General features: G+C 48.6%; 1 protein-coding gene across 2 annotated transcripts in view; it reads left to right on the plus strand.

Annotated features, from left to right (window-relative positions):
- The window catches only part of SLIT3 (slit guidance ligand 3), a 597,102-nt gene that overhangs the window by 532,258 nt on the left and 46,646 nt on the right, over positions 1-18,198 (plus strand). For both annotated transcript variants that reach the window (XM_024753367.1, XM_024753366.1), the window contains 5 exons: positions 5,121-5,189; positions 7,124-7,195; positions 7,806-7,877; positions 16,020-16,091; positions 17,767-17,930. In XM_024753367.1, coding sequence (XP_024609135.1) covers positions 5,121-5,189; positions 7,124-7,195; positions 7,806-7,877; positions 16,020-16,091; positions 17,767-17,930 — 449 coding nt within the window. The remainder of the gene's footprint in view (positions 1-5,120; positions 5,190-7,123; positions 7,196-7,805; positions 7,878-16,019; positions 16,092-17,766; positions 17,931-18,198) is intronic.

The raw sequence follows: 18,198 nt of genomic DNA on the forward strand, positions 1-18,198 counted from the left end.
GTGTATGTATTAATATATGTGTATATGTGATGTATTCGTATTTCCTGTCGGTCTGTTTCTCTGGAGAATCCTGACTGGTACAGGACAGACCACAGAAGGCTTTGCAGGATTTGAGCATGAGTTGGGTAGCCCTTCTCCAACAAGCAGTGGAAGACAGGGAAGGATTTTAACAGGGAGAGAGGCCGATATAATCAGCATAGTCCTAACCAGAGCCAGGCTAGAGCCCAGGGCGCCTGGCATGGTAGGCTCCAGAATCATCTGTGTCATGTTGCCCATCCTCCAGGGTCCTGAACCTCCCTGTGTCAGATGAGTATGCTGTCAGCATCCCTGAATCCCAGTGGTCATTTGTGCATTTATTCAACTGTTTTGCAAGTGCATGCATTTGTGGAGCACAGCCTGCCCTGCAGATGGAGCTAGGCCAGGCCAAGGGCACTCCTTGACACCACTGCAGGTTTTTGTCTTTTTAATCCAAGGTCCTGTGAACAGCCTTTCACCACGTTCATTCATTCATTCAACAAATACTTGAGGCCCTACCATGAGCTGAGCATACTATGCTCTGGGATACAGCAGGAAACAAAACTGACAAAACACCCAGCTTCGTGCAGCTTACATTCTAGTGAGGGCTGACTTCTCGGGCTCTGGAGTCCAACAGATGTGCGTTTAGATCCCAGCTCCTGAGCTCACTGTTTAAACCTCTCTGTGCCTCTTGCCAACAAAATGGACAAATATACCCAGCAAAATACACCCCCCAATGCCAGAGGATTAAAGGAAATAACAGACCAGAGTCTTTCTCCCAAAGCACTGGCAGGTACACCTCAGCTAATGCCGGTGAATTTTGTCTTGGTTTTGTTATTGTCCTTGTCATTGTGCTGTCTGTGAGGTTGAGTAACATACCTCAAGCCACACAGCAAGCCCAAGCCATAGACCCACCCTCCGATGTACTTGCCACAGGGTCTTCTAAAAAGACCCCAGCAAGGAGACTTGGGGTTTTGGTGTTTTGTTCTGGGTTTCAGCTTAGATGCCTCAAGTTTGCTAAGTAATTGTAGCAAAAAAAACGAGAGAGAGTCAGAGAATGAGAAGCGGAAGAGGATGAGAGAGCGCTGCCAGGCTGAGGCCAGACTCCTACAGGCTGCTCCCTCCTCTGGGGTTAATTAGTCTCCCTCTAGCAAAGATGCTCTCTGGACCAGCGCCTCCCCAGCAGCCCTGCTCATTCATCCAGCTTCTGCCTCCCAGCTTCCCTCCATGCCACGCATCCACAAAGCACTTCCTGCAGGTGACCAGGTGGCGGCCCAGCACGGCTTGTCTCCCCTCCTTCAGCCTGCATAGACCTCAGAATCCCACCATGCCTGCAGCCTCCCTGCCCAGCGGAGAGAGCCAGAAGCCTCCCCTCAGATGCCTGCCCCTCCACCCGCCATCACCTGATGAGGGGCAGGGCCAGTGTCCACACAAAATGTAAATGTCCTGCGGTGATGCTGGGCAAGAGGCATTCAGGAAGCTCTCCAAAACGCCAGCCCATGCACCTGTCTGCAGTCATGGCCTCTCCTTGCCCTTTGTTTTTTAGGGAGTCTGGGGGGGTTTAAAATTGAGTTATAATTAACATATAATATTGTATTTGTTTCAGGTACATAGTGATTGAATGTTTTTATACATGACGAAATGATCACCCCAGTAAGACCAGTTACCATCCATCATCATATGCAGTGCTATTGACTATATTCCTCATGCTGTACATTTCCTCCCCGTGACTTATTTATTTTATAGCTGGAAATGGGTATCTCCTAATCCCCTTCACCTATTTCATCTGTCCCCTGGCCCCCTCCTCTCTGGCAACCACCAGTTCTCTGTATCTGGGAGTCTGTTTCTGCTTTACTTTGGTTTTTTTTTTTTTTTTTTTCCGGTATGCGGGCCTCTCACTGTTGTGGCCTCTCCCGTTGTGGAGCACAGGCTCCGGACGCGCAGGCTCAGCGGCCATGACTCACGGGCCCAGCCACTCCGCGGCATGCGGGATCCTCCCGGACCGGGGCATGAACCCGCGTCCCCCGCATCAGCAGGCGGACTCTCAACCACTGCGCCACCAGGGAAGCCCTACTTTGGTTTTTAGATTCCACATTTAAGTGAAATCATACAGTATTTGGCTTTCTCTGTCTGACTTATTTTACTTACGTAATACCTTCTAGGTCCATCCACGTTGCTGCAAATGGCAGAATTTCATTCTTTTTATGGTTGAGTAGTATTCCATTGTATAGATACCACATCTTCCTTATCCATTCATCTACTGATGGACACTTAGGTTGCTTCTATGGCTTGGCTGTTGTAAAGAAGACTTCTGTGAACATTGGGGTACATGTATCTTTTTTTAATAAATTTATGTATTTTATTTATTTTGGGCTGTGTTGGGTCTTCGTTGCTGTGCGCAGGCTTTCTCTAGTTGCAGCGAGTGGGGGCTACTCTTTGCGGTGTGCGCGCTTCTCATTGTGGCTCCTCTTGTTGCAGAGCACGGGCTCTAGGTGCATGGGCTTCAGTAGTTGTGGCACGTGGGCTCAGTAGCTGTGGCTCGCGGGCTCTAGAGCACAGGCTCAGTAGTTGTGGCACACAGGTTTAGTTGCTCCGCGGCACGTGGGATCTTCCTGGACCAGAGCTCGAACCTGTGTCCCCTGCATTAGCAGGCGGGTTCTTAACTACTGTGCTACCAGGGAAGCCCGGGGTGGACGTGTATCTTTTCAAATTAGTGTGTTCGTTTTCTTTAGATAAATTCCCAGAAGTGGAATTACTGGATGTATGGTAGTTCAATTTTTCGTTTTTTGAGGCAACTTCATACTGTTTTCCATAGTGACTGCACCATTTTACCTTCCAGCAGTGCACGAGGGCTACCTTTTCTCCACATCCTTGCTGACACTTGTCGTTTCTTGCCTTTCTGACAATAGCCATTCGGACAGGTGAATGAACTGACCACAGTGTGATCTGCCCCACCTCCCGCTGTCCTCCCTTCACCCACCAGACTTCGGCCTCCCCAGCCTTTCCTTCAAGTTCAGGGCCCTCCCCAGGCTGCAGTCTCCTATGTTGCATCTCCTCCTTGGCTGCATCTTTCTACAGGAAGCTTTGGGCATTGTCTATCACTACACCTTGTTCCTTTCCTTCAAAACACACATTGCAATTTGTAATTTATATTACTTTATGTGTGTGTCCCTTCTCTCTCCCTCTCCCTCTCCCTCTCTCAGTCTCTCCTTCCCTTCTCCCTCCTTCCTTCTCACACATTAGATTTTTAAATGCCAGAAAGTAGGCACCACTCCTATCTTATTCACCAGTATATACGGTACCTGGCACATCGCAGTTGCCCAATAAATATTTCTGCCTGAATAAATGACTACATCAGTGACTACATTCCTCTTAGCTCCTCTGCCTGAGGGCATAATCTAAACGCGTGTGCGTGGCTGAATTTTAAGTCAGATGATCAAGCTCCCTGAAGGCAGAAATGGAGTCTGGTTCATCTTTGTATCTCCCCCAGCGACTAGCATAGTTCTTAGAGCAATAGATATACAACAAAGATTGAGGACCAAAGGGACATTAATCCAACATGCCATGGCAAGCAGAGGCCGTGTGGGGTCCGGCCCAATGTTCTGTGCCACGAGGATCCCTCAGGGCCAGCCAAGGGAATAAAGTCACTTGGCCTTAATTTAAGGTAATGCCCAATGCCTTACCTTTAAGGTAAGGTAAGGACAAGTTGTCCCTAAAGCTAAGCCCGGTTTGGTCGTTGTGACACACTTACCCATATCATATTTTAACCCATTTCATCCCATTCAGTCATTTTGTGCTGGGTCTACTGGATGCCAGGCAGTGTGCTAGCACCTCATTACTCAAAATGTGGCCTGTAGACCATGAATGAGCTCCACCATCTCCCAAGAGCCTATCAAGAATGCAGACTCTCCAACCTGATGGCAGACCTACTGGATCAGAATCTGCTTTTTAGCAAGATCCCAGGTGATTCATATGTACATTACAGTTTAAGAAGCCCTGAGCTAGAGAAAGGTAGACCTGGGGTCTGCCTTTGTGGAGGCTGAGGCAGGCACGGCACCAACGAGCAGCAGCAGCTGGATGTTGACTGTTATGGGAGAGGAAGCTATGCGAGCTTTATATCAAAGGAGACTCACCCAGGAGATGAGAGCAGACCTTATACGCCACCTTAAAGATTTTGCTGTTTTGTCCTGAGAGCAACAGGAAGCCTAGGGAAAGGGGTCTACAGCAAGGGTGGGGATAAATGAATCAGCCCGTGTCTCCTCTTTAAGGTAGTCATAACGTTTGTAATTCATCATCAAAACACGACTTCCTTCTCTGTCTTCAGCCACGCTCGGGTGTCTGATGAGCAGGTTGGCACAGAAGCCCGCAGTCCAGGCAGGTCTAGGCTCAGCCTTTGCCCATTCAGGAGGGGTCTCCTTCTGTTGGTGCGGCCTCATTCTGAACCCCGTCCCGTTCTGCACGTGGTCCTCCTGCTGGGGACTGTAGCACAGGGCTCCAGAAACATGCTCTGTCTCCTCAGTTTCCGGATGCATATCAGAGATACTCAACACGCAATTAGGGTTCTTAATGGCTCAGCTCTCCACACACTCCGGTAGCTAAATAGAGGCCATTTGGAACTGTGATAAAACTGCAGTCAGAGAGACCTGGGTTCAAGTCCTAACTGAACCACTCGCTGTGTGACCTTGGGCAAGCGTTTTAACATCTCTGAACTTCTGTTTTCTCAACTGTGAATCCCTGCCGTGTAAGGGTATTGTGCAGGCCAGATAAAAAGTGGGTGCTTTATTCAACAAATAATTTATTGAACACCTACTGTGTGCCACTCTGTACACAGTCTTAGGGGGCTCCAACCCTGGGCGATTTTAGGCAAGAGCCCTGCCATCATGGAGCTTAGCAGCCCAGTGGGGAAAAGTGTCATTAATTGAACAATCACACAAATAAATATTAGATGACAAATGTAGTATATGCTTTGAAGTGGGGGAAAAAAGAGCCATGAGAGAGCAAAACAGGGACCCGGTCCAGCCTGGGAAGTCGGGAGAGGCATCTTGAGGTAATGGCAGTGTGCGCATTGTCTCTTTGCCCAACGTGACTCTGCACCTCTCTTTCAGGTACCTGGAAGGAAACCACTTAACAGCCGTGCCCAAGGAGCTGCCCACCCTCCGACACCTGACACTCATGTAAGGAGCCCAGCGTTGGTGGGATATTTCATTTTCTGTCCTTAGGGAGCGCAGGAAACTGATGCAGAGGGTGGGAAGGGCGGCACTGCAGGCTTTGGGGCATTCCTGCACTTTTCCCCCTGGGTGGAGCGGCAAGAGGCAGCTGGGAAGGATGGGCTGGCCGGATGTGCCAGGTCTTACCCAGTGAGGACTTCATGCAGAAGTACCCAGATCCTGGCCTCATTGGCCACCTGTGGCACCTTCCTCCTTGGCTTGGAGCCTCTGACCTTCTGGTCTCCCAATTAAATTCCCGAGATCCCTCAGTTTCTTGCAAGCTGTGGCTGCACTTAGGTTTGCCAAAAGCATAAATGTGGCATTTCTTCTTCCTCCTTCTTTAGTTACTCAGAAAATGTTCTAAGCAGCTGGTTCAAATTGAGGTTCTTTCAGGTGGGAGCCACTCCTGGCTCCAAGTCGGCCAAAACCCAGGAAAACCTCTGAATGAGAAGCAGGGCTGCTGGGCATGGGCGGGGCCCAGGAAGCTGGGGAGTCCTTGAGCTTTGTCCCTCACTGCCTTGCCAAGAGGGCACCCAGGATCCTTGGGCAAGTGCTGTTGAAAGGTGCCCCATCTGCTTAGGGGGCAGGGAGCCCCGGAGCAATGGCCCTCAACCTCAGCTGATTATATATCACAGTAGTTTGGGATTTCTTTTAAATACTGATGCTCAAGCCTGCCTTACACCAATTAAATCGGAATATCTGGGCATGAAACCTAGGCCTCAGAGAACTAAAGCTCTCCCAGATGATGCTAATGTACGGCTGATGCTGAAAACCACTGCCCTGGATATTTATCCTCGGGGAGAAGCTGGAGCTTGCAGTTGGCAAAGGACCACACTCCCACCAACCTCATTCCCCCAGGAGAGAATCTGATAAGATGGAATAAATGAATGCTGGAAGAGAGGGACGGTGGAGGGGCTATGAGGAGAATTGATCAGGGGGGAGAAGCACTACGACAAGGAGAAATTGTTACCTTATGTGTTATGTTTTGCTGGTAGAATCAAATCGATGGATAGACACCACTGAATGTTTGAATAGCTGAATAAATAGATGAATGAATGAACGACAATTGGTGGAATGACTGATTGAGTAAATCTTCAGTAAAAAAAATGAACATTTGGACTAATGGGTGGATAGGTGAATAGATGGATGGGTGGATAGAGAGATGGATGGACAGCTGGGCCAACAGATGGACAGATGGGTGGCAGATGGACGGATGGATGGATGGATGATAGATGGGTGGATGGACAGATAGATGGATGGGCTGATGGACATACGGGGAGGATGAGTGGATGGGTGGATGGATGGGCAGACAGATGGATGGGTGGGTGGACAGATGGATGTATATATAGATGAATGGGCAGATGGGTGAATAGACAGATGGGCGGATGGGTGGATGAATGGGCAGGGGGATGGATGGGAAGGTGGGTGGAGGGGGTGGATGGATGGATGGATGGGAAGGTGGGGGGCGGTGGATGAATGGATGGATGGGCAGATAGGTATATGGACAGACAGACCAGTGGATGGATGGATGAGTGGGTAGATGAATGAATGGGCAGATGGGTGGATGGACAGATGCATGGACGGACAGATGGACAGATGGGTGGATGGATGGATGGATGGATGGGAAGATAAGTGGATGGACAAATGGATGGGTAGATGGACAGATGGGCAGATGAATGGGCAGACGGACAGATGGATAGATGAGCGGGCAGATGGGTGGACGGACATATGGACAGGTGGATGGGTGGATGGATGAATGGATGCATGGATGGGTGGGCAGACGGGCAGACGGATGGGTGGATGGATGGATAGCAGGCATGCATGCATGTGTGAAAGTTGGGAATGACCCCCTCTGGATGCAACTAACAGTACAATGTGACCCTCCTGCTTACTTTTCCTAGTGACCTGAGCAACAACAGCATTGGCATGCTGACCAACTACACCTTCAGTAACATGTCTCACCTCTCCACCCTGTGAGTATAGTGAGCTGCTGTGATTAACATGGGCCTGAGACTAAGGGCATCCTTCCTCTGTCCCCTCAGGCTCACATGCTCCGCTCTAACGATCCTCGGGGCTGTGGCTGACCCAGCACAGGGCAGACCTTAATCATCAGAAGGAAAACATAGTAGGTCAGAACTCCACTGTCTGGGCAGTTAGAGAGGAGTTGACACCTAATTACTTCTGAAAAAGTTCCTCTTTGGAATACCTTCTGTGATTTGTGAATTTTCTCCCCCAGTGAGGGTTTCCCTACACAATTATATTTTGCTCAGACCCCTTTATTTCCCATTAGCTCTGTATACTGTGGGCACTCACCATCTGACAATAGATGGAGGTGATGGCAAAGCTGGTTAGGGAGCCAGCCTGCTAAGGAACATATGAGGAAACTGGGAAATGAAGCCAGTGAGCTTCCTGGAGTGATGGGGAATGTTTCTCTTTTCCTTATCCCTAGGATGCTTTTTGTCAGTCTATTAAAATTGGGAGGGTAAAGAAACCGTTTGCTTTGACTGGTCCAGTGTGGACAATGCATGTATCAGCAGCTAAGAATAGGAAGAACCAACAGAGCCTGTGTGTCCTCTTCCACAGGATCCTGAGCTACAACCGGCTGCGATGCATCCCCATCCACTCCTTCAATGGGCTGCGGTCCCTCCGAGTGCTGTGAGTACCCCAGTGTGCTGATTTCTACTTATGCTTCGCTGGGTAACAGCAGGCAGGACTGAGCACTCCTGTTGCCTGCTCTTCCTTGCTCAAAGCCCACTCTGCCCGCCATGCATCCCTCCCCTAACCCAACACTCTTAATTTGCTCAGTGGGGCGGAGAGAGCTCATACTTAAGAGTCAGTCACTCCCTGCTCCCGCTCACTTCCTCTGTGGAACCTGGCACACATCACTAACTCCTCTGAGTTCCCACTTGTTTATGTGCAAAATGGGATCCATAGCATATCCCTTGCAAGGATTAGGATCTGCGATTCTGTGCAGTTATATTCTGCACCCCCCACTGTGCAGCACTTGGCCGCTCTTCTGATGATCGTTACATCACAGGTGGTCCCTCTGGCTTCAGAAGGGCGATGTTAACTGTGAACCTCCGCAAGGAAACCAGGCTCATGCAGCGGAGAGCCCAAGCTGGAAGCCAGCGGCCAGGGCCGGCGCACACACATAGCCATCCGTTCGCAACCGAGTCGACTCATAAAGCATCCTTAAAGTTTTAATAAGTTGCCAACATTTAAATATCAGGAGGTTTCTCATATAAATCCTGACTTCTACACTCTCTTGGAAAATGGAGAGACCTGGCCTCCCAGGGCTCCCCTCTGCATTCCTGCAGGGCTGAGCCGTCCCGCCCCTTTGAACAGAGTTCTGCAGTCTGCAGCCTCCACATCACCCACCCATCTCTTGTCACCTTATGATACCTGCCTGTCCCTGGCCTACACAAGGGTAGTGGACAGCCAACTGAGGCAAATGAGCTCTGAGCAAAGGCAAGATAGCCATGGAGTCCCCTGCTTTCCAGGCATGGCTCTGGCCCTCCCTAGCTGTGTGTCTTCTCATCATGAAATCAGATAACGATGGTAATGGCCTCACAGGGTCTTATGAGGATTAAATGAGATACTGTACGTAAAGCACTTAGCACAGCTCTGGCCCATGGTAGACACTTTATATTCATGTGGTGTGACTGTTCTCACGTGAGCACTTGCAAGAGCAGGAATGGCACCTCACTGCCACCCCAACCCTGGGCCCATTGTCACCTGATATTTCTGCCTGCCCATCTTGCACCTATTTTGTTGGCAAGGGAGGATCCTTTGATATTCCCATGAGAACAGAGATGCCAGACACTCTGCCCCCAAACCTATCAACTTCTTTCCCTTCTGGCCCATTATGACTATAATAGTGAAAACCATAATTTTATGGGGCTTTTCACGGTCATTGCCTCATAATGCTGTGTGGTTGAGAGGGTTATGTCCATTTTAAAGATGGGAAAACTGAGACCCAGATTGGTGAAGTCGCTGGCCCAAGATTCAGCAGTCAGGAGGTTGCAGAATCCAGCCTCCTGACTCAGAGCCCCGGGATCCTTCCCAGAACCCAGTTACGGTCAGCAAACAGCACCCAATGAGCAGGTCCATTTCGGAGCCTCCAGGCTGATGTGATTTATTGAGGCCCACAAAACACCAGTGTCAGCGACAGCTCCCGCCACATGTCATCTGTGCTGTTATTAAAAATCAATTCTGTGGGGGGCAAAGAAGTACCCGTGCTGACAGTGTACAATCTGTTACTGTCACTTATTTTATTATCTATCTTCTCTGGGGAGCTCGAGAACGGAAACATCAGCAGAACCCATTTCCCTGTTTCGAGTTGAACACCACGGGAGATGGGCTCATCTCATTGGCTGGGGCTGGACCTGCTGCCCCCCCCACCACCCCAAGTTCTGGGCATAGCTTGGCTGCCAGGGGGTGTGACCTGCCATTTCAATGGGATCCGTGTGCCTATGTTCATAATTAGAGTAGTTCTGGTTGGGACAGCTCAACATGTGGAAGGGAGAAAGAGAACGTTTGCCTGTCCATCTGTCTGTCTACCAGGGTGGTGGGGTGCACATCACCCCCCTGTCCAGGATTTCCTCCTTCCTCAGCACCTCGTTGGTGTCACTCCAGAACCAGTGCTGTCATTAGTTCACCAGGAGTCCACATAAAACATCCAACACACTTGTGCTTGCTTCTTGAATTCAGAGTGAGTAGGCTTTTCGCACCATCATTCTAGAATCATGGGCTCTTGTAGATAAAAGAGGATCTTAGAGGCCCTCATTCCAACTGTCTACCTCAGTGGGGAGCAACCATTTTCTGCATAAGGGCCAAGGCAGGAAAAATTAAAATGTTTATGGGCTGCGTTTCTTTTATGGTATTTGTATCCTTTCTCCCAGTAATTGCACATCTAGGAATTTTTACGAAAGGGTATCCAAAACGAGAGAAAGGTTCTCTGCATTAAGAGCTTGGTTGCACTGTTATTTTTAACCTAAATTTTAAATATTACCCAGAAGGCCACAGTGGGGAAATATTTAAGTAAAGCGTGATGCAACCAGTCGATGAAGTGCAATTACTAAAAGAGGAAAACTAATAGCAGAGTAGGAACCTGTTTACCCCATTGCATTATGTGGAAAAATAAGCCTAATTTATATATTGTTACAATTATAACTGTATATATGTACAATTGTAACATATATACAAATTAGGTTTCTTTTTCCACATAACACTAAGTGGTAGACAGGTTTCCACACTGCTATCTAGTAACTGTAACCATATCAGTTATAACATTGATAATCATAAAGAAGGACTGTAAGGGAACATGGGCACATACATGAAAAAAACCATTGATAGCTAACGGGTAATATCAAATCATTTCTGTAATAAATGAAGACAGAGTTAAAGATGACTGAAGGCAGTAACATATTTATAATTTGGAGGGTTGGGAAGCAAAACAGGATTTTGGAAATCAGAGATGGCAGTACCTGTAACTGCATGTGGTCATTCGTATATTCTTTTCTCATTTCTAACGGGTTTCATTAATTTGATTAGAAGTTCAGAAATAACCAGAGACCCAGGGATGCTGGCAGTCGGGGGTGAGGAAGGAGGATAAGCAGCAAGGTTCAGCCACAGACGAAGGCCAAAAAGTGTTCTGGAAAGCAGCAAGAAAGACCTGACATTTAGGAAGGAGAGAGAGGAGGGGGAGTGTGTGTGTGTGTGTGTGTGTGTGTGTGTGTGTGTGTGTGTGTGTGTGTGTTGGTGGGTGGATATGAATACATTTCAGAGACAGGATATTGGTCAAGGAGCTTTGAGAACAAAACTCTGTGTGAAAATGTGCTTCTCCTACCTCACTCCTAATCTAAAAATAGCCAGAAGAGAACATCCTCCTGGACGTTCTAGTCCTTTTTCGGGGATCTGTGTGTTCCCTGATCTTTGCCCCACGCCAAGCCACGTGCCTGGTGTGCGTGTGGTCCCAGCTGTCACCCCCCGGCCCCAGCTGCAGGAGGGCCACCTGGAATCAGTTAGCGCCAGGACTGTGTCCGTGTGTGCGTGTGAGGGAGCGAGCGGGATTGTCATCATCCGTATTGTTTTAGCTCCTGTTCCCTGAAATAAGACTGTGTTTGCTGTTTATGCACATGCGGCTATTCACCACTGCTCAGCAGGTGGCATGGACCCTCCCTACAGCATCTCTGCAAAGGGCTCCATTTGCCCTTTTGCTGGATTACCTTCAGAGACTAAGAGCTCGCTCACTTCCCAGACAACCCCATTCCATTTTTGACCAGCTGTTGAACATCAGGTGACTCCTTGTGGTCCTGGTTTGGCCCTTTTGTGCCACCAAAAAAAAAAAAAAAAGTTTAATTATGAATTTTAGAAGTGGGGAGTGAGTCTCAGAAACCCTGTCCAAACCACTCATTTATAAGACAAGGAGGCAGACTCAGAAAGGTTTATTGACTTGCTCAACATCATTCACCTCTTCCTCCTTTCCTGAATGCCCACCGTGAGCTAAATGCTATGCTAAATGCCGCAGCAGGTGGGGCGCAAATAGCGAATGTAGCACAGTTCTCGCTTTCAGAGAGCACACGGTCTAGAACGGGAAATAGACAACTACAGTACCGGGTGATGCCTGTGAAAGAGCCATAGGAATACGAGTGAGAGGCATGGAAGCCAGTACTGGCCATCAAAAAGACTTTGAGAGATAGTTATCACTGCTGACATTTGTTAAACCTTGACTATGCACTGCACACTGGGCTAAATGCTTTATTACATCGTCATATTCACTCTTCCCATCAATTCTATGAAGAATATACCACCATTATCCCCATTTCCCAGATGAGGAAACAGAGGCTTGGCAAAATTGAGTAGCTTTCCCAAAGTGACACAACGAGGAGAGAGTAAAGTTGGGATTTGAACCCAAGACTGTTTACTCTCAGAATCACTGCTCTTAACTTCTGCTCCCAAGGGTGAGTCTGGGATGCCAGAGGGAGTTACCCAAATAGGGATAGGAGTGAAGAACATTCTAGGCAGGGAAAATATAAATGCACTGGACAGAAGCCTGGAAGTCAGGAAGGGCATGTGCATGGGGGTGGAGGGGTGGGATATACAGGAAGCTCCAGGTGTGGCTGGAATGTGGCTTCTGGGTGTGAGAACAGGAGGAGATGCGGCCGACTAGTCATAAGGTGGGAGCAGAACCAAGGCTGGAACCCACGTCTCCTGGCTTCTAGCCCAGTGTTCTACCACCTTCCATCCTGCTCCGTTGTAGGTTATCATCTATTTTTATTGCCTCTCGTTTCAGACTTTTCTTGAAGACTGGGGCGGGGGGGGGACACGGCCTTTTTAGAAATGGAGTGTTTTTTTCCTTGCCCAGAGAGGCCTGGGATGAGAATTAATGAGTGGGGTGGCATGAAAGACATGGGCCGAAAGGTGATGGACACAGGGCAGCTCTGGTAAAATTCAGTGTGTCTCCTGGAATCCTCCACGGGGCTCCTTTGGGATGATAGGCTGCATACCTTCACGCTTCTACTCTAAGCGGGTAACGCCTTGAGAGGAATGGCCCCAAATATGTCCAAGAACACAGAGGGGAAGGAGTCGTGATGATGCTTGCAATAATCGTGGCTGACCCGAGTGAGGGCTTACCGTGTGCTGGCCCTGCAGTGTGTCCTGCACCAGCTGAACCACTTGTATTGTATCTTTAAATCCTAGCTTAGGAAGCAGTATATTAGATCCCTTCCTGACTAAAGGAAAAGAAAATCAGTTCAAACCACCTTAGGCAGAAAAAGAGAATTTATCGATGCAGGTAACTGAAAAATGCAGTAGTAGGGATTAGATTCTATGGCTGGATGCAGGTACTCCAGTGGTACTGTCAGAAATGCATCTCTTTCTGCCTCTCAAAATGAAACTGTCTCTGTCCTAGTAGTTCCAAGGAAAGCCCCAGAAATATCTCTCAGTGGCCTACTTAGGTCACATACTCAACCTCAAATCAATCACTGTGACTCCGATTGGGCAGACCTGGTCCATAGCTCTGCTCATGAGGCCAGACCACTTGGACTCAAAAGTGGGGAGGGGTGATTCCCTAATGGAAGAGGGAGGAACTGTTACAGGAAAGAGGAGAATGATGTTGATCAACCCATACCCCCCAAAAGGTATCTACTATAAGTAGATACTAAGAATTCCTCTATTTTAGAGATGAGAAAACTGAGGCACAGAAATAATGTCAGTTGTTTCAGGTCACACAGACAGTGATTATTAGAATAGGGATTCGAACCCAGGCTGTCTGACTCCAGACCTTAAACCCCAGGTCACCTGGGAGTGGCCTGTGTTGCTCAGAAGAGAATTCACCCACCCCATCCCACATTTAGGATGAGGATAGTTTCCGTCATCTGTCATACAAACTGTGAGCACCTAGAGATTCGGAGACCCAGATTCAGGCAACCCAGAACTGACAGGGAATGGTTATGCCCTCCAGTTGCTCTCATGATGTCGTCATCTGCATCCTGAAATTCCCTAGTCTTCCTTTAACACCTCCTAAGAGTCAGGAGGGAAAAAAGAGTCCCGGATGCTTGAAGGTGAGTCATTCCCAGTTCAGAGTTGCTTGCCTGCACCAGCTCCCTGTGAGGTGTAAGGGAGAACGAGAGGGAAAGGGGGAGTGCTTAGTGCTTCCTGGGAGGGCACATTTGTGCCACTCCCCTGGCATCCTTTAGGAGGGTGGTTGGACGTGCAAGAGTCCTTCTTTGGGGGCCAAACCAGGAGCCAGAACGAGCAGTGTAGGCAGATTTCTTTAGCGTTGTCCCAGTAAATCACAGCCCCATTACTCTGCAGTTTATAGAGACCTCAGCGGATCAGCTCGTAATAAATGGGAGTGCGACTTGCAGGGGTCACAGTACCAAAGCTGCCTTTGGGTCATTTGGTGTTTTTAAATTAGGGCTTTGTGCCTCTCCCAGAGCCCGAGCCGCCTTCGGAAATGATTAACAGCGGGGCTGGGTGCGTCCGCCAAACAGCAAGCAGCCGTGAAGTCATCCAAGTTAATAGCAGACGGGAGCCGGTGTGATTCATAAATAACCACATGGATTAGAGACTAAATGGTACTGATAAAAGTGTGAGGAAGCGCTTCTAGCCCCTTCCTACTCAGGGAGGTGAGAAGCTTCCACGAACACTGTTTAGGGGACTGGGTACCCTCATCCTGCTGTCCTGGCTGTCTAAGCTTCAGTGAAAGCTTTCACACTGCCATTCAGGGAGACCAGGGATGGGGGGGGGGGGGTGCTGGCACGTGGGTGTTAGAAATGCATAACCTCAGGCCCCACCCCAGACCCACTGAATCAGACTCTCTGGGAATGGGCCTCAGAAATCTGCATGTGTATTAGCCCTGATGCTCAGTTAGCTTGAGAGGCCCTGCTCATTATTAAGTGTAATTAAGCTCACATCTATATTTCAGCCAAAGACCCAGGGCAAGCTAACATCAGTGAAAAGGAAAACAGAAGAGCAGATTCATAAGTTACTATCCTGCTTACGCTTTCACAGTCAACGTTAATCACCCCCTTTGTTTAACTAGGGCTCCCTTCACAGCCCAGGGGACGGTGCCCAGCAGCCACTAAGGAAACCTTTGAGTTTCTACGAATGTCACTCCTTGCATTTCACGGGCCAGTCCCAAAGTGAGTCAGCAGTTTGGGGATTTTTTTTTGTATGCAGTGGATGACTAATCCTTCCATGGAGGGTATAACCCACGAATTGTGGATTTGCTCATGTTGTTACTTGAGCAGCAGGGCCGTGTTCCTTCCATTTTTTTCAAAAACCTGTTCTCCAGGCACTTATTGAAAGCTCAGTGTGTGCCACCGCCCTGCAAGTGAGCATAGCTCCCAGCTATTACACCGCAGGGTGGAGAGAGCCATGATTAAAGCCAAGCAGGTTGCCTGGGCCCTCGGACGCACTGTCGGGTAATGCACTCAGGTGCACACAAGAACAACACCCACATATGTGTGTGGGTAATGCCACACCCTTTCCCATAAAGATGAGTGTCCGGCTCCGGGGAGTCTCCCCAGGAGCTGAGTGCCCCCTTCCCTTTGTCTTCTGAGCTGGGATTGACAACATTTCTCAATCTCCCTAAAATCTCTTTAGGTGAATATGAAGGGAACCAGTTTCTTGATCTGTACCAGGCATTGTTCAAGACCTTTTACAAATATTAATAAGGTTAACCATTTAGTACTTAGAAAATGCCAGGCTCTACGTGGACTAATGCACCCACAACTGAAGGTACCTTCTGTGGCAAATCTTTTTACTTTCTTTCATTCCCATTTTATGATAGGAAACCAAGGCACAGAGAGGGTAAGTAACTTTCCCCATAGTCACACAGCTGGTAAGTGACAGAGTCAGGGTTTGAATGCAAGCAGCCCAGCTCCAGAACTTCTGGTCTCAACCATAGTTCTTCACATTATTTCTGAAACCCCAGTGCCTTCACTAGATTGCTCTCTGTCTCCATGTTTCAGGTGCAAAAATGGAGGCCAGGAAAAGGAAAGTAACTGACCCAACGTCCCACAGCTGAAAGGGGCTGATTTCTGATTCCATCCCAAGTCCGTCTGATTCATCTTTGTCTTTCCCTAACCCTCTACTCCCAACATCCCTGCTGCTGATCTGGGCACGGAAACATCAGTGTACGTGACATGAAGGAGAGGTCCCCTCCTGCTGCTGGCAGTAGGGCTCTGCGTGCTCAGAGGCATGGCTGGGCCAGCCTGGGACGCCAAGAGAGTGTACTGAGTTCAGAGCTGTTACTGGGGGTTAACTTTCTGACCTGTGCTTCTGCTTCAGAACCCTCCATGGCAACGACATCTCCAGCGTTCCCGAAGGCTCCTTCAATGACCTGACCTCTCTTTCCCATCTGTAAGTAGCCCTGTTTCTCCCCCACGAGCATCTCCTCAAAACAGAAAAGATTATAATGCCAGAGATAATACTATCAGTGCTACCACCTCAGTATGGTTTTTTCCATATGAATAGAGTGTGTTTTATTTACAAAAATGTACCCACATTGTGCACATTGTGTGTTCTCTGCTTCGGATGCCTTCAAAGACATAATCAATTATGTAAACAATGTAAATATTTAATAAGAACGAACATAAAACTCTTACTATGTGCTCAACACTTTAGATGAATTATCTCATATATTTCTTACAGCAGTAAGGCATTTTTATCTCCTTATTAGACGTGATGAAACTGAAGTTAAGAAAGGCTGAAGAACTGGTCCAAGGGTTGCACAGCTAGTAGGTGGCAGAGGCCTGGTTCAAATCCACGTTTGCCTTGACGCCAAAGCACATATTCTTTCTACACTTGGCATCAGGTAGTCCCCTCCCATTTTACACAGGGGAGACTGAGGCCCATAAATACTAGGTGTTACATACCTCTGCCGGTGAAAATGCTTGAGTTTGTATACCTGCTGTCTGTATATTTAATTATTTTTGTATTGTGCATATATCATATACAACACTGATATATTATGTATGCATATCATAAAACATTCAAAAAATAGAAATGTTAAAGGCTATGGTTAAAAATCAGCAGAAGTTTTCGTATTTTCGGCCTCAAACAGCACTTTGGAGGTGTCTTCACTGGATGATACCATTTCCCTCCCCTGCACTTGTAAGCTGAGTGGTGCCTGGGACGAGAACCTTCCTTCTAGTGTCTTAGGCTTTGTGGCCGGCCCGACATAAGACAGCTTAACAGGAGAAAAGCATACACATGTATTTAATATTTTTATGTGTATGTGGGAGTCTTCAAAAGGAGGATGAAAACCCAAAGAAGCCATGGGGCCCCAAAGCTTATATACCATTTTTACACAAAGAATGATGAAGCATGGGGCTCTGACACGACAGAGGAGCTTGGACTGGGGGCGGTAAATCATGGGACCGGGACTAGGAAATCACGCAGAAACTGATGGAAGATCAGCGTTATTTTAGTAGGTTGGTTTGTACAGATCCATTTTGGTATCAACGCCCTTCTCTTCCTGGCCCGGGGAGGGTACCTTTCTCATAGGAAATATGACCTGCTTTTAGCTAGAAGCAGCATCCGCTGTTTCTCAAGTGCCTTCACCTCAAAATAGTCGATAGACGAGGCAGCATATTTGGGGGTGGCATGTTCTGAGCTCCTGCAGTGGTCTGAAGCTGCTTCCTAGGTTGCTGGGTATCAAAACCTTCTCTGCAGAGTACATCCTCCAGTGCAACCTTTAGTGGGGCAAGAGAGCCAGAACATCAATGGCCAGAGGTCCAGGGAGCCTCCTGGAGGGTCTGAGATTGGGGGTGAGTTGAGGATGGAATCTTACCAGGGTAGGTGAGAGCAAAGCCTGAGGGATGGGAGGGGCTTGGGTGGGGTTGAAACATCTGCAGGGATTGGAGGTACAGTCTGGAGTTACTGACTTCACCCCAGTGAAGTCTCTGATGGTCCTCCTGTCAGACACCCCCAATCTAGCCAAAGTCTGAAAATCCTGCTTTTCCAGAGGACCAAGACCACGGGGTCTATGGGCCAAGCTGGGCGGGGGAGCCTGACTTCCTGCTCTGCCTCGTAGGGCACTGGGAACCAACCCACTCCACTGCGACTGCAGCCTGCGTTGGCTCTCGGAGTGGGTGAAGGCCGGGTACAAGGAGCCTGGCATCGCCCGCTGCAGTAGCCCCGAGCCCATGGCTGACCGACTCCTACTCACCACCCCCACCCACCGCTTCCAGTGCAAAGGTAGGTGCTGACTCACCCCTCCGCCCCTCCCTGCCCCCTGCAGGGTCTGCTGTGTCTCCAGCAGCCTGTCAGAGCTAGGCATCTCAACAGGTGTGACTTCTAAAATCGATGCTGAAACTGATGTGGACCTGTATCTAAGGGTCCACTTGTCATTCGCTCCCCTAAGTCCCTGTGCTGCCATTTCTACATATTCCTCGTTGACCTCTTACTCTACATATTTTTGCGTAGTTGAGAAAATCTTGAACCTGCATTTTTTTTTTTTTTTTTT

Source organism: Neophocaena asiaeorientalis, unplaced genomic scaffold (genome assembly GCF_003031525.2).
Source record: "Neophocaena asiaeorientalis asiaeorientalis breed wild unplaced genomic scaffold, Neophocaena_asiaeorientalis_V1.1 scaffold268, whole genome shotgun sequence".
NCBI classification, from domain to species: domain Eukaryota; kingdom Metazoa; phylum Chordata; class Mammalia; order Artiodactyla; family Phocoenidae; genus Neophocaena; species Neophocaena asiaeorientalis.